The following is a 26,451-nucleotide window of genomic DNA, read 5'->3' on the forward strand; positions in this document are numbered from 1 at the left end:
TCTCAAACTTGTCTATAAGAGACATGAATTACACAAATTTCATTGAAAATTTGGAAAACACAAGAAATATACTACACATTCTGCGGTTTTGATTGTCTCCTGCTGCATAACCAACCCCAACAGAACTTAATAACTTAAAATGACCACTTATTATTTCTCACAATCGAGTGAATGAGAAACTGCGCTGGCCTCAGCTGGGCGGCTCTCACAGTGTCGGCTGAAGTCCCCTGTGCACTGCAGTCAGCTGTAGTGGGCCGAGCTGGGAGGTCCAAGAAGGCTTCCTTGGCCCTTCTGACGCATCAGTGTCCCTACGCCTGCCCCCGCCCCGCCCTGGTAGTACCCGAGTCCAGCGGAGAGGCACTGACACACAGCTGCAGGCCCGCAGAGCGGCCCAGCACTGGCACGTACTTTCGTTCCACCCCGTTCTCCTGCTCAGGGCAAGTTAGCCACCCCTGATTCATGCGGAAAGGGAAACAATTCTACCTGCGGATGGATGGAGCAGTATGCATGAGGAGTTGATGGCAGCCATCCTTGGGGCCTAACACATCCAAGAAACCACTGTTAATATTTTGATATGTCTTCCCACCAATTTTTTTTTTCATGCAAAGATTTTGCAGTTTTGGTAGGGTTTATTTTACATAGTTGTGGCTATTACTGTGTATATAACATGATATTTTGTTTTCTAGTTGGCATTGTAGCATAAATGTTTTTGCTTGTTAACACTCTAGGAATCATATTTTCATGACTATACACTAGTCCATTATAGGTTAGGTATTTTAATTAACTGTGCCCCTACTGTTGAATGTCTAAATCATTTCTGATTTTTCACCAGGATAAATAGTGCTATGATGAGCAAACTCTATGTGCAAAGCTTTGTTTTGGGGACCAGAAGACATGAACCTTTTAAAGCTTGTCAATACAAACTGCCAGATTATTTTCCAAAAGGGATTATGCTAATTCATAGTCACAGTGTATCTGCAAACCTACATCTGATATTTCAGTTTCGTAAAGCTGAATCATTTGAGACCCTCTGGCTCCTTTTACTCTCAGTTTTCTTTTTACTAGCCAAAGCTATCAGATGTTTACAAGAGCAACAAAATAGGGTAACATTCTCAACACTCTTTCCACTCTTGTTTTTGGCGTAGTGTGTGACTCATAATCCCTTTATTGACGCTGGTAACTCTCTGCCCAGTTGCTGTCCTTTCCCTCTGTCTGTGGACAGCTGGATGAGTTGGGGGGTGTGGGGGTCCACGACCTCACCAACCTCTTTTCTTTCTTTCTGAGACAGGCTGCCCCTCGTTGGGGAAGAAGAGCAATGAGCTGGAACATGAGCTCCTTATTGAGCCAAAAACAAGGAGCCACTGAATCTCCTCCTGGTTTTGACCATGTGCTGTTTGGTTTATAGGGGATCTTAGATCCTTGAACTTGAACCTCTCTTGTCAAGAGGAGGTGACATATTACCTCTGTGACTTTCTAGCACTTTCATTAGTGTGAATACCATTTAAGTTGGGAAACTTTTCATTTTAGTTTTGTTGTTAATCTGATACACATCTCTCTTGAGACTATTTACTGAAATACATTGATTATTTAAAGATATTTTCTTCAGCATGCCTTACATTTTATAAGAGGTAACGTATGTGGAAGACTTACTGTGTGCCAGGCATATCATCTCATTTGAACCTCACAAAAACTCTTTGAGTCCTTTTCTTATCTCCATTTTACAGATGAGGAAACTGAGGTACAATGTGGTTAATTTGCTCATAGTGACACAGTAGGTAGAACAGCTGGGATGTGAAATGTTATTTTGGAATCAAGAGTCTAAAAGTCCTTAATCACTAACTATACTGCCTTTTGGGAGAAGGCAATGGCAACCCACTCTAGTACTCTTGCCTAGAAAATCTCACAGGCAGAGGAGCCTGGTAGGCTGCAGTCCATGGGGTCACTAAGAGTCGGACAAGACTGAGCTACTTCACTTTGACTTTTCACTTTCATGCATTGGAGAAGGAAATGGCAACCCACTCCAGTGTTCTTGCCTGGGGAATCCCAGGGATGGGGGAGCCTGGTGGGCTGCCATCTATGGGGTCGTACAGAGTCGGACACGACTGAAGCGACTTAGCAGCAGTAGCAGCATACTGCCTTTTAATATTTATTTCTTCCTTCCTCTAGCTTTATTGAGGTTCAGATGACATATATGAATTACACATTTTTAAGGTATACAGCTTGATGTTTTAGTGTGCATTGGTGCTTAGTCGCTCAGTTGTGTCAGGCTCTTTGCGGCCCTGTAGATTGTAGCTTATCAGGCTCCTCTGTCCATGGGATTTTCCAGGTGAGAATACTGGAGTGGGTTGCCATTTCCTCCTCAAGGGGATCTTCCTGACCCAGGGATTGAACCCACATTTCCTGTGTCTCCTGCATTGCAGGTGGATTCTTTACCTGCTAAGCCATTGGGGAAGCCCCTGATGTTTTGATATGATAAGTTAATTCATAACAACTGTACATGAAACAATGAGTATTTTTATAACTTTTATAATTGGATTATGAAATGTATCTTTAAAGGTACAGTCATCATTCTCTTTGGTAGCATATATGTTTAGAATGGACTATCCATAATGCTATTATGACTTTCCTCAGTGATTTCAGCAGAAGGTTAAAAAATATTCTGTTTGTTAAAAATCAGAGCTTTTCCCCATGGTATCTGGGATTCAGTCACATAATGAATGAATCTTCCTAAAATCTGATTTACGTGTAATCATGAGTTACTTGTTTCGTCACCAGATTGTCTTCCCGGTGTCTAAAGCAGAAAGAGTTGGTTCTTGAAAGGAAAGCTATGTGAGCAACTTTCAGTTCTGCAGTTCTAACTGGCAGACTGGCTACTTGTAGAAATCCCAGGCCACATACATATAAAACATCACTGTCTTTGAAATTAGCCATCTTCTAAAACTAAAATTTCAAAGCTGCATTTAATTTGTTTGGCTAGGTGATTATAGTTCACATATAACTTTCCCTGAGTCAAGAAAAAAGGAGAGATAGGTCTAGATTTAAAATTGCATCTATTGGTTGCTGCCGTCCTATATGGGGGTAAAGCCAGATGTGAGGGGGATGGAGCATCACCCCACTCCTTTCCTTGTTCCTCTCCAGGAGCACAGAAAGAGACGGTGCCATCCTGATGGGTTTACAGATGCAAGACCCCTGCTAGTCCCTGACATATGCTCACACTCAGTCCTAGCAGGTTGCTGGTAAATTTGGGAGGATGATTAAAATCTGTATTTTACTTCTTTTAACTTCGAGTATGTGGTGGGACTCTAACGAACCTTGTCTGATTATTTAAATGCCTAATATGCTTTCCAGGATTTTCTGGTCATCTTTAATTCTGTGCTTTCCCCTCCAGACTGTGAGAGCACTGCATTCTTTGCTGCGTCCCCAGCACCTAGCAGAGTGCGTGCCGTAGTTTGTCTGGCCTTTTCCCCAGTCCCACCGTTTGCCTCACTGAATTATTTTGATTGCCAGGTACCATGCAGAGAACAGGAACATCACTTTGGGAGAGTACAAGTTTGGACCGCTTTTCGTGAGGTTGTGCTATGAGCTGGATCTTGAGGACTCTGCAGTGGAGCTCATCAAAGACCAGGTTACTGTCTCCCAGTGGCTGTCCCTGCCACCGTGATTTCCTTGTGCTGAGGAGGGGGTGTTTTCAGTGATGTTAGGAAGGGCAGCTCTTCTGTACACATTATTCCTGGGTTAGATTTTCAGAGAAAGGCTACTAGGTTGAGGGAACGAGCTCTTCCCTGCGTTTTTAAGGTGTCCTTGGAGTCACTGCCTATGGAGAGGTATAGGTTTCTTTGTCCAGAGGTGAGAACAGGTGTGGAAGAGGTGCAGGTACAGATTACAAGGTATCTCCCTCCTTGGATGTATGTCCACCGGGGACCGACATCCCCTCCTTTGAGGAGCGTTCAGTTGGGACAGTTTGAGGCGGCTGCCTTTTCCGTTCTTCCCCTGTGCTTCTCTCCTGTTTTTGTATTTTCACTTCTGGCTGAAGGCTATGTTGACAAGTGGTTTTCTGTTTTCAGAATTTCTGCTTTCACATAATCTGATTTACTTTTCCTATAAGCAAAAGTAACAGTAATTATTTTTGTAATTATGCACTGAATATTTACCCTGTCCTCATTATTGTGCTTAAGCAGTCTACATATTTCATTTCATTTGTCTTCCACAATTACCCTGACCAGGTCAGTTCAGTTCAGTTCAGTCGCTCAGTCGTGTCCGACTCTTTGTGACCCCATGAATCGCAGCATGCCAGGCCTCCCTATCCATCACCAACTCCCGGAGTTCACTCAGACTAACGTCCATCGAGTCAGTGATGCTATTCAGCCATCTCATCCTCTGTCGTCCCCTTCTCCTCCTGCCCCCAATCCCTCCCAGCATCAGAGTCTTTTCCAATGAGTCAACTCTTTGCATGAGGCGGCCAAAGTACTGGAGTTTCAGCTTTAGCATCATTCTTTCCAAAGAAATCCCAGGGCTGATCTCCTTCAGAAGGGACTGGTTGGATCTCCTTGCAGTCCAAGGGACTCTCAAGAGTCTTCTCCAACACCACAGTTCAAAAGCATCAATTCTTCAGCGCTCAGCTTTCTTCACAGTCCAACTCTCACATCATGACCACAGGAAAAACCATAGCCTTGACTAGACGGACCTTTGTTGGCAAAGTAATGTCTCTGCTTTTGAATATGCTATCTAGGTTGGTCATAACTTTCCTTCCAAGGAGTAAGCGTCTTTTAATTTCATGGTTGCAGTCACCATCTCCAGTGATTTTGGAGCCCCCAAAAATAAAGTCTGACACTGTTTCCACTGTTTCCCCATCTATTTCCCATGAAGTGATGGGACTGGATGCCGTGATCTTCGTTTTCTGAATGTTGAGCTTTAAGCCAACTTTTTCACTCTCCATTTCCACTTTCATCAAGAGGCTTTTTAGTTCCTCTTCATTTTCTGCCATAAGGGTGGTGTCATCTACATATCTGAGGTTATTGATATTTCTCCCGGCAATCTTGATTCCAGCTTGTGTTTCTTCCAGCCCAGCGTTGCTCATGATGTACTCTGCATAGAAGTTAAATAAGCAGGGTGACAATATACAGCCTTGACGTACTCCTTTTCCTATTTGGAACCAGTCTGTTGTTCCATGTCCAGTTCTAACTGTTGCTTCCTGACCTGCATCCAGATTTCTCAAGAGGCAGGTCAGGTGGTCTGGTATTCCCATCTCTTTCAGAATTTTCCACAGTTTATTGTGATCCACACAGTCAAAGGCTTTGGCATAGTCAATAAAGCAGAAATAGATGTTCTTCTGGAACTCTCTTGCTTTTTCCATGATCCAGCGGATGTTGGCAATTTGATCTCTGATTCCTCTGCCTTTTCTAAAACCAGCTTGAACATCAGCAAGTTCACGGTTCACATATTGCTGAAGCCTGGCTTGGCTGTAGGCAGTATTATTATTTCTTTTTTATATGAACTCAGAGATATTATAAATCCATCCATGGTCAGAAACATTTATTAAATTAGGGGACTAGGGCTGGCCTCCTGGGACATTTTAATAATTTTAGGAATCTCTATGACTAGGTTGTCCTTTTGCCTCTCACTTTTTTTCATATAAAGTTGCTATCCATGGAGGAATGTTAACTCTTAGCTTGTCTCTATTTAAAGGACCACAGGTATTAAAAAGATGACCATAATATATTACTAAGCTGAGAAGAGGTGGCTTCAGAACAGTATGGATTAGTTTGAACCTATTTTTTCCTAAAAGGATAAATATACATACCATATTTACATTATAGTGTATATGTTTTAAAAATTTAGATGGATATACATTAAACTGCTGTTTTCGGGGGAAGAATTAGATGAAATCCTCACTTTTTACTTTATATATTTTATATTATTTGACTATTTTATAATAAGCATATGTTACTGTTGTTATTAAAATTAAAGCAAAGTTTCACTGTAATAAATCAGAGCCATGAGTATAACAATGAAACCAAAAGAAAATGGAAGTAAAGTGTTTTTCTTTTTAACCTACCTGCTGCTGCTGCTAAGTCGCTTCAGTCATGTCTGATTCTGTGTGACCCCATAGACGGCAGCCCACCAGGCTCCCCTGTCCCTGGGATTCTCTGGGCAAGAACACTGGAGTGGGTTGCCATTTCCTTCTCCAGTGGATGAGAGTGAAAAGTGAAAGTGAAGTCACTCAGTCGTGTCGGACTCTTAGCGACCCCATGGGCTGCAGCCTACCAGGCTCCTCCGTCCATGGGATTTTCTAGGCAAGAGTACTGGGTGCCATCGCCTTCTCCATAACCTACCTGAGTATGAAGCATTCATGAATGTGTTTAAGTTTCCTGCTGCTGCTGCTAAGTCGCTTCAGTCATGTCCGACTCTGTGGGACCCCATAGACGGCAGCCCACCAGTCTCCCCCGTCCCTGGGATTCTCCAGGCAAGAACACCAGAGTGGGTTGCCATTTCCTTCTCCAGCACACAAAAGCGAAAAGTGAAAGTGAAGTCGCTCAGTCGTGTCCGGCTCTTAGAGACCCCATGGACTGCAGCCCACCAGGCTCCTCTGCCCATGGGATTTTCCAGGCAAGAGTACTGGAGTGGGGTGCCATTGCCTTCTCCTAAGCTTCCTAGAGCAGTAGAATTAACTGAATCTGAGTCACGTGCCATAAAGCCTAATCCTGCTTCCACCTGCCTTATGTTCCCCGCCCAGAACCCTGCAGTGCTGCCAGGGAGGTAGCCACGACCCACAGGTACCCATGTACACGGAGCCCTTGGACTGTGGCTAGTTCACACATACATGTGCTGCAGTATAAAGTACATGATGGATTTTAAATCCATTATGACATAAAATGGAGAATGACATAAAAAGGAGAATGGAAAGTATCTCACTAATAATGTTTTGTATTGATTACATGTTGCAGTTTTGGATTTAGTGGGTTAAGTAACATTATTAAATCTGATTTCATATCTTTATTTTTACTTTTTTAAATGAAAGTACTTGAAAATTTAGAGTCACATACATGGCTCACACTTGAGACTTGCTTTCTCCGTATGGACAGGGCTGCTCTGGTGACTTCCCACCCCACTTATCATAGAACTCAGAGCCCTGACCATGCCCTCAGGGGCCCTTCGTGGTATTTCAGGTCCTGCCCCTCTCCGCCTTGCTCACTGCACTCTGGACCTTCTGTTCTTTCTCAGACATGTCAGGCCCATGGCCTCAGCCTGGAATGCTCTATATAGCATCACTTCATTGAGGTCTCCTTGTCTCAGAGAGCCTTCCCTGACCACTTCTCATCTTTTCTGTCCCTTATCCTGTTCCATTGTTCTTCATGGCCTCTACTGATAACCTGGAATTTTATTTTTAATTTTTTGCTTGTTTTATTCACTTGTTCATTGTCTCCTCTCCCAGGATGTAAGCCCCCGTAGACAATAAGCCCTCCTAGAGTTTAGGGCAGGGTCTTTGTCTTGTCCATCATTTCTTTAGTCTCAGTGCCTAGAATAGGGTCTGGCTAATTGGTTCTCAAAAAATAACAGACTGGCACAGGACATTTAATGGTGTATTTGAATAGCATGTGTCACATTATCATGGCATTAAAAATGCTGAGAACCACTGTCTCAGTGAAGTATTTCATAAAGTAAATAATCAACTCTGTACTGTTTGCCAAAAGAGGATGATAGTTGTGCAAGCCTGTCCTGCCTCTGTCCTCAAGCACACTTCCAGCTGCCATTTCACGTTAATATGCTGCCACCCAGGTTCCAGGACCATCCCCACCAGGGTTGATCAGCCTGGTTCTTTTCCTCTAAGCTTGGCAGAGCCACGCTACATAAAGACGTTCTTCACTGCATTTCTGAAACCTGGAGATCTCTTGCCATGTCTCTTGCCTCTTGTTCACTGTGCCCACTGCCAAAGGCATGATGCCCAAAGAGTGGGCAGTACTTAAATTTTTTTGCTAAATGAAGTTTGTACAAAAGCAAGTCCTAGACAGAGAAGATGCAGTGTAAGTATTCTCTTAATAATTTTAACTTTTAACCAAACTGTATTGTTTTTCTTCAATAGCATTTACAAGGTTTCTTCTCAGACTCCACATCATTCAATATTTTGATGGATATGTTATTTATCAAAGGCAAATATAGAAGTAAGTATCACAATTTATGTTTGCTGAAAAATTCTGTCTTTGCAGGTAAAGCAATTAGGATAAACAATAGGCCATGTAAAAATGACCCTTATATTCCTGATAAGTGGCTGAATTATGGAGACCCCATTCTTTAAATGCGGCTACCATGCTGCATCATGTCATGACTTAAACACCCCGGTTTTTACTTATGCTGCAGTGAAAATAGGTTTAAAATAATAGTTCTTCCTGTATAATTTGATAATTTATTTTACAATTTAGTTAACTATTAAATGACTTTGAAAGTTTTTATTGTGCTGAAGCATACTTTTCAATACATGGGGCTAAACAGATTGAACTCTGGGAGTCAAAGTAGAGGACTCTGAACTTACTTAATGCATTTAACACTGGCGGTCCACTCCTGGCTCTTGGCAGGTGCATTGGAAGTACTGATTGAGATGAAAAACCAAGATCTGAAGTTCAACAAAGATACCTATGTCCTTGCTTTTGCAATTTGCTACAAACTGGTAAGACTGTCTTCCCTAAACTTTTAGAGCATTTTGGGTTGTGTTTGACAGAGGATTTAATTTTTTCTTCCCCCTCTACAAATAAAATTCGGTTCCTCTGAAGTCTGTTTTCCATCTGGTGCAGATATTTCCATTTTAAATATGTTCATTTTTAGAAAAACCAAGTTAGCCATGCCAGACGGTCCTATCATGGGAAAAGCAATTTTATCACCTTTCAGTCTTCTCTGGCATTTGTGCAGATAATGAGAGCAAGAAGCAGTGTGCTGGGTTCAAGCTCTGCTGGAGAGTCGGTCCTCTTGCTCACACTGGACATCACCAGGCCAGTCGTGTCTGGCCCTCTCCCCTGGAAGTCTTGGCATCCTTCAGGGATAACTCAAGGGCTGCTTCTTCCTCATCTGTGAATTCTTCTGTGATCAATAAGTTGGAAGTGACGTCTAGCTCTTGTGGTATCCCTTGATTGTGCTCTGTTTGTAGTCACAGACATGGCACTCGTAACACTGCCTGATACACCAAGTAGACGCACAGTTCATCCCCCTGTAGAGGGTAGACGCCCTGAAGCACCATATAGCCAGCACCGAACAGTGTCTGGTTCACAGCTGATCTTTAATAAATGTATGTGACATTAAAATAAATTCTTTGATAATAGAGGGCATGACATAGATCCCTATTCTCATCACTATATCAGGATTGTTTCTAGCACATAGACTATTTCTTTATTACTTATTGAATGCACAAATGGTAACTGAAATACTACAGTGACCCAGGTTCTGTGCATTATTGTACACATTCTTGCTGTTTTAAACAAAAACTCCTTATACTGAAAATGAAGGAACACTAAGCAAGGCAGAATATGGGTATTGAAAAATTCCCTGAAAAATAAAGCAGTATCAACTTTCCAAAGCAAGAGGGGCAGCTGGTTTCAGGGAAAAGAAACCAACCTGGAAACTGAACATCGTGAACTCTAGTCTCAACTTTAGCAAGAACTGGTTTTGAAATTACTTACCTCATTTGTGAAATGAAGTGTTTGGATTCAGGAGTCAGCAAGCTTTTTCTTTAAAAGGCCAGATAGTTAATATTTTAGACTTTGGGGCTCTGCCACTTATGGTCTCTGTCACATCATCATCTTTAGTTTTACAAACCTTTTAAAAAAACGTAAGAGCCAGTCTTAGCCATAGCTGGCTTTGGCCCCAGGGTCATAGTTTGCTGACTGCCAGATTGTTAGACGATCCTTTCCAACTCCACAACTTTATGATCTGTGAATCAGAGGCCAGTGCAACACACACTTGAGCATCACTTCCTCAGCACTGTGACACCCAGCTTCCTGCCCTTCTCTGAGATGCCTCCCTGAGTATGTACTGAAGTGGAGAGAACTGAACTCTACTGCTTATGAAGGGCCAGAGGACTTTTCCAAGAATAACCTCATTTCATTCAGTGGGGAGACGAGTTGAAACACTGGTCAGCCATTGCAGACTGCAAGTCAATCCTGGGAGCTCTCCTTTCTCTTTAAATTCAGGTGTTCCTTTAGGGTTTGAGTTGTGAATCACGTCATGGCACACACACGTCGGCACAGAGCTGACGCTGCTGTCGTAAGCCTCACCCACCCACAACACGAAGGAAGAGGATTGTCTCGCCACTGCTGCCCGCTAGTTTGTGTATCGCTTATGTTGTTAGGTTGTTTGGGTTCTGTTTTCTTGGGATTCTTTCATGATTTACATTCAAAAAAGTTTTCATGTTTCCAAACATTTGACTTAAGATGGATATTTTTGGATTGGAAACCTCCTCGGGAAAAGTTCTGTGTGATGCTGAGCTTTACTCTGTCCTCTAACATGGCTGAAGCAGGCTGACTCTTCACGCTTGTCTGCTCTGGTACCTGTGTCTAAAAACCAGCCTGCCTGGATGAAAAGTAATCCGAATGTTTGCTGGGAGAGCAGCCCCCAATCAGAGAAACTGGCAAAGAGCTAAAAATGGAGTTCATTTAGATTTGAACTGCTAATGTGTAGCTAACTGAGCCTGTTTACAAATAGTAAACGGAGAGCTTGATATGGAGCTCAGTCTTTTAAGTGGCTTCAGAGGCTCCAGGAAGTTCTTCCAAAAGGAAATCGGGAACACTGAGCACCACTAATCAACTTACTAAACTTAAAGGTTTGCAACATTTATTTATCAAACAATCCTGTCTTCCCAGAATAGCCCTGAATCTTTTCAAATCTGTACCACATTAAGAGAAGAAGCCCTAATCAAAGGAGAAATCCTCCCCAGGAGAGCATCCTGTTTTGCAGTGGCATTAGCTCTGAACCAGGTGAGGCTGTGGGGTACACACAAATGAACTGGGGGTGGGCAAGCTTGGCTACTCTCGGGTGTTCCTGCTTTTATTTCTTTATCCCTCTGACTCTCATAGAAAAAAGTCCCCATAAGGAGACCAGTGCCTGTGGTGCCATGGCAACCTGCATCCATACCTCTGCCTCCAGAGAGCATTTTCATTACAGCTGAGGGCCTAACATGCGCTGCTGTTCACATGGGACTAGGGGGGATCCTGTGGAAAATCAGTGAGGGAGGCTGCACTCGGAGAACTTTCTCAAGTAATTAAAGTTTAAAATTCAGATGATTCATTTGCTACGTAATGTGCTCAGAGAACAGTTTTAAATCCAAGGCTGTCCATAGTGTGTCTTCTAAAAAATTCTTCAGGGGAACACTATGCCTTGCGTTCCTGGTATTTAAAGTTATTTGTCTTTTTTTTTTTTTTTTTTGGTTTTTTTGTTGTACCTAAACTACAGTTTTGTCAGATATAAAATTGTGAAGTGATATTTCCTTTCCTGGAGGTTTTCTTTGGCATTGTTCTCTCTTCTAGAGTGGAATGTTGCCATGGAGAAATCTGAGGCCTGCCTGATTTTTTTTTTCCACTTCTGAGTGACCTGATCTTGTTCATTTTTCTCGTTTTTGACCTTTATATCCATGGAAACATGTTTTCATTGGGATTTCTTCATCTGTTCTTTTCTTTTTCTTTTTGTTGCTGTAATCCTTTCTTTCTTTTCCCCCCTCATATTGTCTATAGATAGATCACATGCTGGTTCCTTTTTGGTTATTCATCATTGAAGAACAAACGTTTCTCTTAGATCAGACATCTTTGGAAGACTCATGTCAGAAGAAACCTGAGCCATGCTGCCGTGGTCTTGGGTAGCAGGCGTTTTCTTTATGTGTGGAGTTTTCTATACTGGCTTTGTTTCTATACTGGCTTTGTTTCTGCCTGGCCAATGGGAATAGGCATGGAGGTGACTCTGAATGGAAAGTCTCTTCCCTACTGCTGCTGGAAGTGACATGCCGTTTCCTGCTAATATGGGTGATCTGTGTAAATTCTTTTTCTTTTTTTTTTTACTTTATTTTTTAAAATTAATCTATTTTTTATTGAAGGATAATTGCTTTACAGAATTTTGCTGTTTTCTGTGAAACCTCAACATGAATCAGCCGTAGATATACATAAATCCCCTCCCTTTTGAAGCTTCCTCCCATCTCCCGCCCCATCCCACCCCTCTAGGTTAATACAGAGCCCCCGTTTGAGTTTCCTGAGCCATACAGCAAATTCCCGTTGGTTATCTATTTTATATATGGTAATGTAAGTTTCCATGTTACTCTTTCCCTGCATCTCACTCTCTCCTCCCCTCTCCCCATGTCCATAAGTCTATCTCTATGTCTGTTTCTCCATTGTTGCCCTGTAAGTAAATTCTTCAGTACCATTTTTCTAGATTCCATATATATGTGTTAGACTATGATATTTATCTTTCTGACTTACTCTGTATAATAGGTTCTAGGTTCATTCACCTCATTAGAACTGACTCAAATGGGTTCCTTTTTATGGCTGAGTAATATTCCATTGTGTATCTATACAACTTCTTTATCCGTTCATCTGTTGATGGACATCTAGGTTGCTTCCATGTTCTAGCTATTGCAAATAGTGCTGCAGTGAACAATGGGATACATGTGTCTCTTTCAATTTTGGTTTCCTCAGGGTATATCCCCAGGAGTGGGATTGCTGGGTCATATGGTGGTTTTATTGCTAGTTTTTTAAGGAATCTCCATACCATCTTCCATGGAGAAGGCAATGGCAACCCACTCCAGTACTCTTGTCTGGAAAATCCCACGGACTGAGGAGCCTGGTGGGCTGCAGTCCATGGGGTTGCTAAGAGTCGGACATGACTGAGCGACTTCACTTTGACTTTTCACTTTCATACATTGGAGAAGGAAATGGCAACCCACTCCAGTGTTCTTGCCTGGAGAAGCCCAGGGACGGGGGAGCCTGGTGGGCTGCCGTCTATGGGGTTGCACAGAGTCGGACACGACTGAAGCGACTTAGCAGTAGCAGTAGCATGCCATCTTCCATAGTGGCTGTATCAATTTAGATTCCCACCAACAGTGCAAGAGTGTTCCCTTTTCTCCACACCCTCTCCAGCATTTCTTATTTGTAGACTTTTTGATGAGGGCCATTGTGACCCATGTGAGGTGATATCTCATTGTAATTTTGATTTGCATTTCTCTAATAATGAGCGATGTTGAGCATCTTTTCATGTGTTTGTTAGCCATCTGTATGTCTTCTTTGGAGAAACATCTGTTTAAATCTTTTTCCCACTTTTTGATTGGGTTGTTTGTTTTTCTGGTATTGAGTTGTATGAGCTGCTTGTATATTTTGGAAATTAATCCTTTGTCAGTTGTTTCATTTGCTATTATTTTCTCCCATTCGGAGGGCTGTCTTTTCACCTTGCTTATAGTTTCCTTTGCTGTGCAAAAGCTTTCATGTTTAATCAGGTCCCACTTGTTTACTTTTGTTTTTATTTCCATTACTCTAGGAGGCGGGTCATAGAGGATCTTGCTGTGATTTATGTCATCGAGTGTCCTGCCTATGTTTTCCTCTAAGAGTTTTATAGTTTCTGGTCTTACATTTAGGTCTTTAATCCATTTTGAGTTTATCTTTGTATATGGTGTCAGGAAGTGTTCTAATTTCATTCTTTTACACATAGCTGTCTAGTTTTCCCAGCACCATTTACTGAAGAGGCTGACTTTGCCCCATTGTATATTCTTGTCTCCTTTGTCAAAAATAAGGTACCTACAGGTGCATGGGTTTATTTCTGAGTTTTCTATCTTATTCCATTGATCTGTGTAAATTCTTAATTAGCCTCACATCTGCCATCAAAAGGATCCAGAGATGTCGTTACTAGTCCTAAACTCTCCTACCACCATTGTAAAGAGAAAGTGAGTACTTCCGGCTGTGCCCCCACTTTTGAGGACAACTCTGCACTTCTTCTGGGCAATGCAGCCATGTCCTCCTCTTACTGCTCCGTCCAGAGCTCACCCAAGCTCCAGCTCCAATGTTTTTGGCAATGCAAACTTCTTCTTTGGTTTGAGGTTTCCGCTATGTTCTAATTAGGCTAAAAATGGGTTTGCATTTCTATTTCTCAAAGTTGCTTTTTTTTTTTTTGAGAGCTCATTCCAATGAGAGAGGGGACATGCCAACTTTATGCCTCCATCCTAAAAAGTGGAAGTCAAGCAGGTTGTTAAAACATTAAGAAATATGCCACAGTAGGAAACATTTTACAGAATGTTCATTTTTGATTACTAGAAAACATTCTTTTCTCTGTGGACTTCAGAACCCTGGGGCACCATGGATAGGACTATCATGACATCTTTAAATCATCTTTATTACAGCAGAGTAATGTTTATATGACTTGAGGGTCTGACTTGTTTTTCTTCCTTCTAGAACCAGGTGGCAAAAGCTATATCCATTTTTTCTCAAATCATGAACCCAGAAAGCATAATCTGCACTAATTTAAATGTAAGTAACTTCTTTATGGTTAAAGTAAGGCTTGAAATGTAATAAAAGGGTTTTTTTTTGGGGCGGGGGGGGGGTCTGTGTACAACAAATGACTTTTGATCTCCCAAGGTCTTTATTCATTCTGTTCATTTGTCAATCACCGTGTGAAAGTTATAGTAGAGCCCTGTGAAAGGAGTCAGCACGAGCTTCCGGGGGTTTAGAAATAGGTGGGAAACACAGACATGCTCATCAGAAGAGCTGGCTAAATGCTTCAGGTGTAACACAGGACTACAGAAGGCTGTCGATTTAGAGAGACGGGGGATGGGCTCTGCGGTCTCTTCACTGAGACTCTAAGAAAAGCCTGCGTGCGACTACCTCCTATCCATGGTACCCGGCTCATGGAGCCAGCATATCCACAGTGCATAAAGTGGTGTCTAACATGGTAAACAATAAATGCTCGCTGTTCTCATTCTTACTTTGCCAGCCTGCCGTGGCCTGTCTACCCAGTGAGTCATCCTCACCTTCTTGGGGCAATGAAAAGACTAAGAGACTCTCCTGCCGTTAAAGACACACACAGCACCCACTCAGCGAGGCCCTGCTGAGGCCCTGCTCATATGCTGACTACGTTTGTGTTGTGGGGAGTTGAAAAGAGAGCCCCTAGAACTTACAGTCTCCTGAAACATCAAGGGACCAAGATGAGGAAAACATTGTCAGAAGAGCAGAAATGTGTGAACACCAAGATGCCATGAGCTGGGATAGCAGGTCCTAGCCAGAGTGGTGTTCCAGGCTGGGGAGGGAAGGGCCAGCCAGCAGGAGCTAAAGCCTGGGGAGGAGAGAGGTGCTGAGTAGATTGGGAAGGAGGACAGGGCTGTGGGCTGGAGGGGTGGAGGGAAGGGCATTCTCTGTTGGGAGATTAATTTTGTTGAGGGTTCTAGTTTGCAAGTTAGTTAGTTCTCCTAGCTCTGATTCCTTAGTCAAAGGTACTTAACCTCTATGAATCCCATTTTTCCTTTTGTCTGAAATAACACTAGTAATAATACCTTCTTTCATTATGAGAATTGAATAAATAATGCATATAAAGTAATTAGCACACCACAGTTAGTGCATGGCATGTAGTCAGTGTTCAGTGATGTTTGCTAATACCAGTAGTATTTGTTTAAAATGACATATGTTAAATAAAAAGGATTATTTATTTGCAATGAATCCTAGGACCTATGAATAGGAATTGGGCAGAACTCCAAGCTTCCATGCTTTTAGTTCTGCTCATAATTACCCTCAAATGTCACCCCCAGACCCGTGCCCAGATGACTTTCAAGAAAAGGACTAGATAAGCCTTTATGGTAAATTTTGGGTAACAAGTTCCAGCAAGAAGTCTGAGATAAGAAGACCGTATATCTGACCTCATATTTACTTTTCAGAATGCTTACACAGGAGGGAAAGATGAACCTAGGGAACCAGAAAGATGGAGACAGTGATAGCAGAGAACCTGCCTGGAAAAAAGAGAGAGGTGGGTTTAGAAGGGAAGAGACTAAATATTAGAAAAATACCCTAACAGAGATCTTGTGGTTGGCAAAGGGCATGAGCCCCGAGCAGGGATGAGTGTCAGTGCTCAGTTAAGAGCTCATCTGTAAAACCTGGTAATGGATCTGATATAAACTGATGAACGTCATAAGAAAGGGAGAAAGAGGTCCCAGAAATGAGTTTACAAGGCATCAGTGGTGAAGCAGAAGAAGCGTCAGGAAAAGGCAAGGAAGGAATAGCAGCAGGGTGTTGAAGCCTAAGGGTGCTGACAGCCCGACGTGCCGTCACCTCCTGCAGGCAGGCCCTGGCCCAAGACAGGGCACCGGAGCAGAAACTGTGGGCCAGCCTGTGAAGCTCTCGGCTGAAGCAGATCTGGGAGTCCAAGATGGCAAGGTCCAGAGTCCAGAATCCCAGGTCATTTGAGCCAATAAGTGCAACAGACTAGAAAACCAGATCTTTCAGCAGACATATATGTGATTTTTTTTTTCCTTCTCTGCTTACTACCAGATGTGAATGGCTCTCAGTCTCTGAGTAAATATCTGCTTCTGAGAGAGAGTGCCTGCGCTGCAGATGCACTCATCTCATGACTGGAGAGCCACAGAACTGCTAGGACTCCAGGTGGTTCACAGCATCAGGTGGGAAAGAAACCCAGGACAGTGTGAGAGAGAAGGTTTACGTGGATTGTTAGTAGCCTTTCCTAGAGTTGAGGTTAGTGTGGGGAGATCATTAAGGGTTGGTGAGAAATGGGAGTGAGCTTGGCAGAATTTTCGTTTATTTTAGCTAAGGTACCATGCTAGGTACTTACATCTATTGGTTTACTTTATAGAACGTTGTTAGAACAGTATTCCTCCATATTATACATGTGGAAAATGAAGATTCAAAGGGTAAGGACGTTACCTAGGTTCTTCTTGCAGCTAATTAAACAAATCTGTTTGACTACAAAGCCTACGGTTTCCCCACCACTCCAGACCTACAGAGATTAGCACTGTGTGCCTTTTATCTAGGATTGGAGCTAACTGCTCCTCCTGCATAAGGAAGGGAACACAGGACTGGATTTTAAAAAATGAAATCTGCTGTTGGTACATATATTCCATGTCCTTGAATTTACATTCCTCATCTGTTCAATCGTTGGCTCACTCTCACAGTTGCTAGGAGACTCTAGTAATGATTTTTTTCCCCCAAATGAGAAAGGCGTGGTAGAAATAAAACACAAGTCTGCCAAGAGCTAAAGTGTCCATCTCAGTCGAAAGAGAAATCCAGAGCATGGTAGGGAGTGCGATCGTGAGCCAGGGCAGCCCAGCAGCTCCTCCTGGGGGAGCTAGCGGGCAGGGGAGACAGCCAATAAATGCGCCAAGAAACCTTGAATTGATCTTGAAAATGAATCATCCCCTCCATGAACTGGGTCATGGTATTATCCACTGTCCAGACACTTAGAGAGTTTTCTTGTTTAAAAATTGTCACTCAGGCAATTCTTCCAAATGTCCTTTGTAAATTTCTCCTATTTCAATATAAGCCTGCTTCCTCTTCTTGGGGATGGTGAAAAGAGATGGTTGCCATTCTCATGTTTAGGAATCTTTCAGATTTTGGGTCTCTGGTATTAGAGCACGGAGAAGGCAATGGCACCCCACTCCAGTGTTCTTGCCTGGAGAATCCCAGGGACGGGGGAGCCTGGTAGGCTGCCGTCTATTGGGTCGGACAGAGTCGGACACGACTAAAGTGACTTAGCAGCAGCAGCAGCGGCAGCTATTAGAACAGGTCTTTAAAAAATAATTTATTTGGCCCTAGCTTCTCCAAGGCTGAGTCATCTACTTAGAATCCATAAGGGCGATTTGTTAATTATTCAGAAATGGAAACCTGACAAGTAGGCTGAACAGAGAGTCTGTTCAGTGAGTATCAGCAGAAATAAATGATGTTGTTTTTTTTTTTTTTCCTGATCTTTAAAAATTCATGCCTTAGACTAAAATCTTTTCTTGCTGCCAGTTGGAATTTGAACTTACTTAATTCTTCCTCCTCAACCTAATTTTCTTTTCATTGAAATTGCTCCTGCTGCTGATGCAGCCCAGAGGACCTGGTTTCCCATTTCCCAGCTCGTGCTCGTTTCACACAGAACTGACGGAGCACGTGATCTCACCGAGGCACATGCGTGCTAACCCTGACCTTCCGTCTGAATTTAAACTCAACGATCCCAAAAGAACCATAGCCCCTTCTGGAGCGTTGCTGCTCAATGTCAGAGGACTGCTTTTCCCTTCCAAATATGTCTGAAAATAGCAGAGGCCAACAAAGGGGAGTTTTCCACCAATTTTATTTGAATTCTAATCATTTCTGTAGAAATCTACATCCATTTTGGAACTGAATTACTCTGCAGGGGAATTTCCAAGGGGTCAGTTTCACTGCTTTTATCATTTATCTAACCCAAGTGAATGTTTTAATGTTTGTTTCTCTGCTCACGAAGGCCACCCTAAAGTCCTAGCTCAGGTGGGAAGTCTCCTAGGCTGCCCAAGTAGGAAAGGAGGCAGGACCTGTTATAATTTCTTATAAAACCCTTTGTGGCATCATCTCACTTAATATGCTTAAGAATCACATTTGATTGGAAGCAAGGCAGACTCTAAAGGTAACAAAAGTCTATACAAATAAGAGGCTTTCCTTTTCTTCCAAGTAGAAAACCAGAGGTGGTCGCTGTCGGTCTGGTATGACATTCCATAATGTCATCAGGGACCTGGCCTCTTTGTGTATTTCCACACCACCATCCTAAGCACATGACTTCCATCCATTGCATCTATCCCAGCAAGAAGTAGGAGAATGCAGGAGGACAGGGAAGTTGGTCCCTTATTGTAAAGCAGTTATCCTCCAAAAAGAAAAAAGAATGCTTTCCCAAATGTCTCACCCAACAACTTGTACTAACATGTTACTAGCAGGAGCTTAATCCCATGGTCACATCTAGTCGCACACAAACCTGAGAGATACAGTTTTGAGTTCTATACATGACGGCATCAGTTACCAAAAAAAAGGAAAATGGATACTGGTTAGAAAATTAGCAATCTCTACCACACTATGCTGTTCTACTTCAAATATAGCAAACTTGAAAAAAGAAATGCAAATTTCTGCATGTTCAGGACTTCTGTTCCCTTTTTTGGTCAAAGGTGTCCAGTGTTAACATTGTTAAATGTTAAATGTTAAACTTGTTAACATTTCTTGAGGTCTCAGAAAATCAGAGGGGCGGGAACTGTTCTAGGAGTAGTTTTACTTAACCAAAATTCCCCCTGCTCCTTGCTAATTCAATTTTCCTAGCCCTTTGTTTGAAATCTATAAGATGAAAGCAAAGCACTGTACCCTGATTTAGCTTTTCTAACTGTACCCTGAGACTTCAGTTTGAGACAAGCTTCTAGCTCTAAATTTTCTCTCTGCCTTTCATCAGTAACTGCCTCATCTATGTTGCCCTTCATCAATACAGTTCAAGGTACTGAACCTCACTCTTGAAATCCCTGTTGAATCAGAGGTAGCTGCTGGAGGCAAGAGAGAAACTGGGAAAGAACAGCTGAAATCTTCCAGATGCGTATCATTGATAAGTATCTAGCATGAGCTCCAGGAGGTTTACGCTTGCAAATTGCTCGGGGACCTACACTCCCTTTCTCATTTCTCATTGAGGGTTTGCTCGGTGCCAGGCACTGCAGATGTAGTATCAACAAGATAGACTTGTCTTTGCCTTTCACATGACAGACCACTGCTAACCAAATTGGGATTGGTTTTTATTAACAAAACTGTTTAAGAACTATTAAGACTTGGAGATTTTACTCCACTTCCAAGCTAGTAAGTCAACCTGCCACAGTTTCCCAGATGCTGGTAGAGAACATGAGACACCAAGAGATGAAGGATGGTTTACTACTCACAGCAAGAGCAGCGGCCAGAGGATGAGCATTTTTGCTGCAGTTTCTTGAGCCCAGTTCCCACAGAGCAACATGAAGAGGTCCATACGTCTCTTGCACACACAGGGGTTTATGTTTTAAGAGAGGAACCATGAACTTGGAAAACTCAAATCTTTTAAAATGGGCAGTAAGTGTACCTGCCCTCAGCTTTGCATTAAATACTGTCTTCCCACGCTGCTGGTTGTACAAAGATCCTTGAAAATACAGTCTGGACTAAAGGCAGTGCTTCCACCTGACTCTGAGAAACCCCTGGAGTGTTCTCTCCTGACGAAGAATTCTGCCTGTGTTCTGAACACTGAACTTAGATCAGGTCCTTTGGAGCTGGCTACTTGAGGTCATTTCATTCTGTTCCGTAGAACCAAAAATAACGCCTCATCCTGACTGTATGCTCCGCAAGCATACAATATTATAAAATGGACTAGTAAGAAAATAAAATGGACTAGTAAGAAAATTTAGCTAGTTTTGTATAAAAACGGAACATCTCTTCCAGAAAATCTCTTTCCTAAAGATAGAGAGCCTTAAAAATGTTTATACCTTTTGATTTTATAATGTCACTTATGGGAATCAAGTCTAAGAAAGTAACAATTTTTTTAAAATATCTGAACATTTATTGATAAAGATGGTATTGCTCTATTTGATGCATTATTTATATAATGGATTGCTATGCATTCATCATTAAAAAATGAGGTTTTATTTTTTTCTAAAACTTTCTGATGCTATGAGAAAGTATTCATTTCATAATAATTGATCAAAAAGCAGAATTGGAGAAATTAATAGATTTAGAGGATAACAGATGAGATTATAAACAATGGTTAACATTAGTTGGTGAATTCTGAATTATTCTCATTTTCTTTCAACTTTACTGTATTCTTCAAATTACACCAATGAACATTGGTAATGGGGTACAGCGGAAATGTGTTCTTTTTTTCCAGTATGTTAATTGTATATGATGGAAAGTAGTTAGTGGTATCATTTTGAAAGCCAAGCACAGTACCAAGTTTGATAACTATAATATAAATAGGAGGGCCTCATTAAGACTTTAATCAGCTTCCACTTTATGCTTGAACAATCGCTATGCTTGCAATTTCCTAACCAAAAAAATTAAAAAGGTAAAGGTATCTTTTGCCCCAGAGCCAGTCTTATGAGATTATCTGATTGTCATATTCTCTGACTCCAGAGGAAACAGGAGGAAGAAACTAATAGTAATGTTTACTGAGGACCTCCTGTGTGTTGATGTTTAATGTTCACAATAACACAAAATGTGAGCTGTAAAGGGATTCTCCTCATTTTACAAAAAAAGGTATTGAAAGATCGAACACCTGGCAGGAGTCACTGAGCTGTAACTGCAGAGCCAGGTGTGGGTCCAACCCAAGTGTGTCAGACCCCAGGGTCCCTGTTCTCACCATTTCTGCCTTGTGACAAGTTCCAAAGCTGTGGTGTTCTCATTAGCTATTGGAAAACATGTTTTTTGGCTGGTGGGCATTCATTCAAAGCACTTTTGAACCTGTGCACACAAATGATGTGGAAATAGCATGAAAAGCATAGGGTTTCATGCTGCTGCTGCTGCTGCTAAGTCACTTCAGTCATGTCCGACTCTGTGCGACCCCATAGACGGCAGCCCACCAGGCTCCCCCGTCCCTGGGATTCTCCAGGCAAGAACACTGGAGTGGGCTGCCATTTCCTTCTCTCACAGGGTGCATTTCTCAGTGCTGATTACAGACTCAGTTTTGTTTCTCTTGTTTCTTCTTTTTATTCAGATTATGATCCATATCCAGTCAAATATGTTGAAAACTCTAATAGACATATTAAAGGATGCCACAGAGGGAAATCTATCAAGATTTGTGAAAAGACATGTATTCTCAGAAGAAGTGGTAAGTGTGCGGTTTCTGCAGGACTCAGGTGAAGGAGCAGGAGCACTCTCAGAGGCTCACTTGGTGCCTTAACCCTGCAGGCCGCCTCCTTACAGAGCCTGGGAAATCCGGCCACCTCTCTGTCGTTCCTGCTGTAAGACTTCCCCATGTGCATGTAAAGACTTCCCCTCTAACACGACATGTCCTCTGAAATTCTAGGAAAACTCGTTTCTTCTGCATTGTTCGTTTCCCCACACTGTGTTCATGGGTGTCAGCTCTTTTTTTGGTTTTCTTTTTCCTTTCTCCTCAAGCATCCAGTTCCTTCTCCCTATTCCTTACTCTCAGCTGATGACCTTGCTTCCTGTCGCACAGAGGTAACAGAAGCAATCAGAGGAGACCTGCTGCCACAATGACACCTCCTTGCCCCTCTCTCACACCCCTCTCAGGCTTCCCTCCTGAAGCTGTGGTGACTGCAGGCCCCGCTCCAGAGCCTGGGAGCCCAGCCCCTCTGACCCCGCCCAGGGCATGAGCCCAGAAGTGGTATCACCTTCTTCTGAGCATCATCTCTGTCGCTCGCCTTCACTGCGAATCATCCCACAGGCAAACAGTAGGCTCTAGTATCTCTCATCCTCAAAAAAAAAAAACCCCAAAATTCCTCTACTTAAACAAGTGAAAAGATATGGCAAGTGTTTAGATAGGAAGAGACAAGCTCACAAAGTCAGCCCTTCCCAAGTTAACGTGATAATGTAACATTCCAATAAAAATACTATTAGGTTTTTTCTGTAGTTAAGGTTTAGTATAAAGAGCAAACTGGCAAAAGAGCTGGGGACTGTGAAAGAAGAGGCGCTAGACCTGCCAGGTACGAAACCAGAGTAAAGCTTCTCTCAGCTCCTGAGCAAACCAACTGAGGGAACATACAACTTTTTGCAAGATTATACAATAAAATTAAAGAAAAAGAAGCAGTTTCTAAACACTGAGAGCAAAATGAAACAAATGTCATACTTTTGTTTTAAAGTATGGCTTAAGTACAGAAAGAGGAATTATCATAAGTCATTTGAAACTAGTAGTTTATACATTGCTACTCTTGCCTGGAAAATCCCACAGACGGAGGAGCCTGGTGGGCTGCAGTCCATGGGGTCGCAGAGTCGGACTCGACTGAGCGACTTCACTTTCGCTTTTCACTTTCATTGGAGAAGGAAATGGCAACCCACTCCAGTGTTCTTGCCTGGAGAATCCCAGGGACGGGGGAGCCTGCTGGGCTGCCGTCTATGGGGTCACACAGAGTCGGACACGACTGAAGTGACTTAGCACCAACAGCAGCAGCATACAACCTAAAAGGGGGAAAGAGACGGTAAAGGAATCATAAATTATTGGCAGGGATCACTTTGTTGGTAATGATACTGGTGATGTCATTTTGACTAATCCAGGGGCCTGTTGGTTGGTCCTCCCCCCGTTTTTCTCCCTCTTCCCCGGCCTTGTGCAGCTGGGTCCTGGCTGGGTCCCAGCTGGCACCCAAGATGGCAGGTTGGCAGCAGAGCACAGTGGCAGCGGCCTCCCCTCCGCCACACGGCGGCCGTCCCAGCCCTGTCCCCGCCCTCACCCCCAGCTGCAGGCTGGCAGAGGGAGCCTGTGGAGAAGCTAACTGGTCATGATTAAGTGTAAAGATCTATCTGAGATCTTCACTCTTCGTGGGTTGTGACTTACCTAAGACTTTTTGGAATATGTTTAGAAAAGCAGGGAAACTAGAGAGGTAAGCTGGTCTTAACATACACAATCGTGTGCATGTGTGTGCAGCACTGACATGACTTCAGCATTCTCACTAGCACTCACGTTAATCAGTCCTTCCCTTAGACCTGGCCCATCAATATGCTGCCCAGATTACAATCCCATGGACCATAGAGTCCATGGGGTTACAGAGAGTCGGACACGACTGAGCAACTTTCACTCCACTTTACTTCAAAGTATCTAGACAAACTTCACACTGGAAAATACTGATGGTTTTTCTCTGATTTTCCCCCTCTAAGCCTGATTTACTTAGAAAGCTCACCCTCTGGTTCAGTGTGTCCCCTGGTTGCTATGAGGCCACGTGGGGATCTGCTTGAGAAGTGAATTGATCCCTAAAACTCCAGCAGCTTTTGAGCTAGTTCTAAATATCAAGAATGTTGTTATATCATTAAAAAGAACTAAAGTACATAAAATGGTGATTTTGTTCAGAAGGTAGTTTCACATTCTAATTCTGAGTTCACCCATTTCTACAGACTTAAATCCCATTCATATACTTACGATGCTAATATTCACACCCGGGTCTAGACCTTGCCCCCATGCCTCAGACCCTGGATGTCTCACAGACACCTCAGTCTTGCCTGAAACACAGCTTTAGGTCTTCCCTCCCTAAATCTCACCCTCCCGTCTTCCCCATATCAGACAGTGACCACCCCCATCACCAGGTTACTAAAGCCCAAACTGGAAAGCTATCTCTGATGCCTCCCTCTCCCCTTCAACAATAAATCCTTTCAGTTTAATCTCCAAAATAGATTTCTAATATTTACATCTACTTCTCCATCTTTTCTATACATTTCTCAGTCTAAACCATCACCTGCCTGATGCCAGCCACCCCTGGATTAGTCTCCACATCCTTGTACCTCTAGTTCTCCATATAGCCTTTTAAAATCTACATCAGATATGTCCTCGTTTGGACCCTCTGATGGCTTTTAGAATAATTCCAAAAAACTTACCATGAGCTAGAAAGCCCTACATCATCTGGCCCTGCCTCCCACTCTGACCGTTAAACTGGACACATTTGACTCCACGCTCTTGACCTCCTTTCCCTGGTATGTTTCACTGTGTAGTATGTGCCACTTGAACCCCCACCTCCACCTTTTATAAAATATGAGGGATGGTTTTCGAGTACTCATCCAAACGTTGTCTGAAGCTTGTGGGATCCTTTATTGTCATTCATGCCTCTGCCCCAGGACCCTCATCTTTACCACTTAAGTGCACACTTCATGCCTCTGCCCCAGGATCCTCATCTTTACCACTTAAGTGCACACTTCATGCCTCTGCCCCAGGATCCTCATCTTTACCACTTAAGTGCACACTTCATGCCTCTGCCCCAGGATCCTCATCTTTACCACTTAAGTGCACACTTCATGCCTCTGCCCCAGGATCCTCATCTTTACCACTTAAGTGCACACTCTACTTTTTTTTGGCGTGTATATCTCTGCTGCTTGGAGGATAAAAAGAACAAGGAAGAAGTCTTGCAGGGATGTAACTATACGCTCTTCTTGCCTTTTTTTCAGCTGGTCAAAGTGAGGGAAAAAGTGAAGGACGTGCCCGCTCTCCTGGCCGAGTTTGATGAGCTTAACAAGAAACTGCACAGAAGTGGCCAGGTCACCGCATACACTTTGGATGCCCTGCTCTGCCACACCCCCAGCGACAGGCAGTCCTACACAGTGCTGCTGAACAAGAGGACAGTCAGCCGTCGGACCTTCCAGCCGCTCAGCCAGTCCCTGTGGGCTGAGTGACCCTGGGTTCAAACTTCCTGTGGGTCTGAGTTGGAGGGGGTCTGCCTTCAGTGACTCACTGGCTTCCTAGGAAATCAGGCATTGTATTCCAGTGGACACTATACGAGTCAACACTTGGTCTCCTCCTTGAATTTCCAAGTTCACTGGGTGCTGGCATGCTGCCTTGAGACATTCATATTTTGTGCCGCCATGAAGATCTAGACACAGGAAGTGGAAAGCTCAGCTCCTGAAGGAAGGAGGCTTCTCTGTGAAAAGGGCTGAGGATCCTTGAAGGAACATGGCAACGGGCTCTAGTCCAGCTCCCAGAACCAGCGTGGAACCCAGTAAGCACTAGCAGGAAGGAATTTCACTGTAAGTGGCCATCTGACTAATTTTCAGGGGAGTAATTACTTGCAGATTATAGCCTTACTGAATTAAGGAGGTCTGAAGCTCTACGCTACCATCCTGGAAAACAGTCCAGGATTTTCTCACTGCTTCTGTCATTGTTACCTGGGACCCTGGACAAGACACCAGAGCCCTCATTTTTCCAGCTGTAAAATAATAGTGCCTATGTGACTCTACATACTGTTTTCAAATTTTCACTTCAAGGTTCAGTAGGGTCAAGTTTTTTTCAAAAATGAATTAAGAAATTGAAAGTGTCGAGAGAAAACATTTTGTTTTCTCAGCAGGACGAACAAAACCAGAATTTAACTCTCAGAACTGATGATAAGCCAAAATTTAGATGATTATCACTTTGGTCATTGGCAATCTACATGCTTTTCAAAATAAAAGTCAATATAACCTCATATCGCTCTCTGTATTCTTCAGTTTTCTATGTAGGTCATAATACTTGGTCCTATAGTTTGTCTCATTTGTTATTGATTTTCTCTTTTCTCTCCTTGGATGCTTTATTTTTATTTTTTAAATAGATATGTCATGACAGCAGGTCAGAGCTTCCTTGTAGAGACCTGTCTCTTGAAGGTTTGCAGCCCACCCCCTGAGGGGTCTGAGGGCCCCACGGTGCTGCGACCTCCCAGCCATCTTCCTGGAGCACTGCAGACTCCCTATTCAGTGCTGCCTCTAAAACCAGGGCTGACTCTCACTTGATGTTATTCTGAGGCGAGAACTGTTCACAGAACCAGAAGTTCTAGAGTAGGAGGAATCTTCTAAGTTTCCCCTTCAGGTTGAGGAAATG

General features: G+C 42.9%; 1 protein-coding gene across 4 annotated transcripts in view; it reads left to right on the forward strand.

Moving 5' to 3' along the window:
- Nucleotides 1–26,062, forward strand: part of PTCD2 (pentatricopeptide repeat domain 2) — a 32,016-nt gene extending 5,954 nt beyond the window's left edge. Inside the window, exons 4-12 of one of the 4 annotated variants that reach the window (XR_015148550.1) lie at nucleotides 3,508–3,625; nucleotides 8,081–8,159; nucleotides 8,571–8,662; nucleotides 10,845–10,958; nucleotides 14,406–14,480; nucleotides 14,944–15,221; nucleotides 15,878–15,966; nucleotides 21,661–21,774; nucleotides 25,053–26,062. Coding sequence is in view for 3 of the 4 variants with exons in the window: in XM_086361066.1 (XP_086217192.1) it covers nucleotides 3,508–3,625; nucleotides 8,081–8,159; nucleotides 8,571–8,662; nucleotides 10,845–10,958; nucleotides 14,406–14,480; nucleotides 21,661–21,774; nucleotides 25,053–25,277 (817 nt within the window). In the remaining variant the exon portion in view is untranslated. Of the gene's footprint in view, nucleotides 1–3,507; nucleotides 3,626–8,080; nucleotides 8,160–8,570; nucleotides 8,663–10,844; nucleotides 10,959–14,405; nucleotides 14,481–14,943; nucleotides 15,659–15,877; nucleotides 15,967–21,660; nucleotides 21,775–25,052 lie in introns of those variants that run through there. The other 3 variants (XM_086361066.1, XM_086361068.1, XM_086361067.1) reach the window with 3 other exon arrangements.
- Nucleotides 26,063–26,451: the final 389 nt, after the last annotated feature.

The sequence above is a fragment of the Bos grunniens genome, chromosome 20 (assembly GCF_055505025.1).
Source record: "Bos grunniens cultivar Pamir isolate PY7600 chromosome 20, Bosgru_T2T1.0, whole genome shotgun sequence".
Lineage (NCBI taxonomy): Eukaryota > Metazoa > Chordata > Mammalia > Artiodactyla > Bovidae > Bos > Bos grunniens.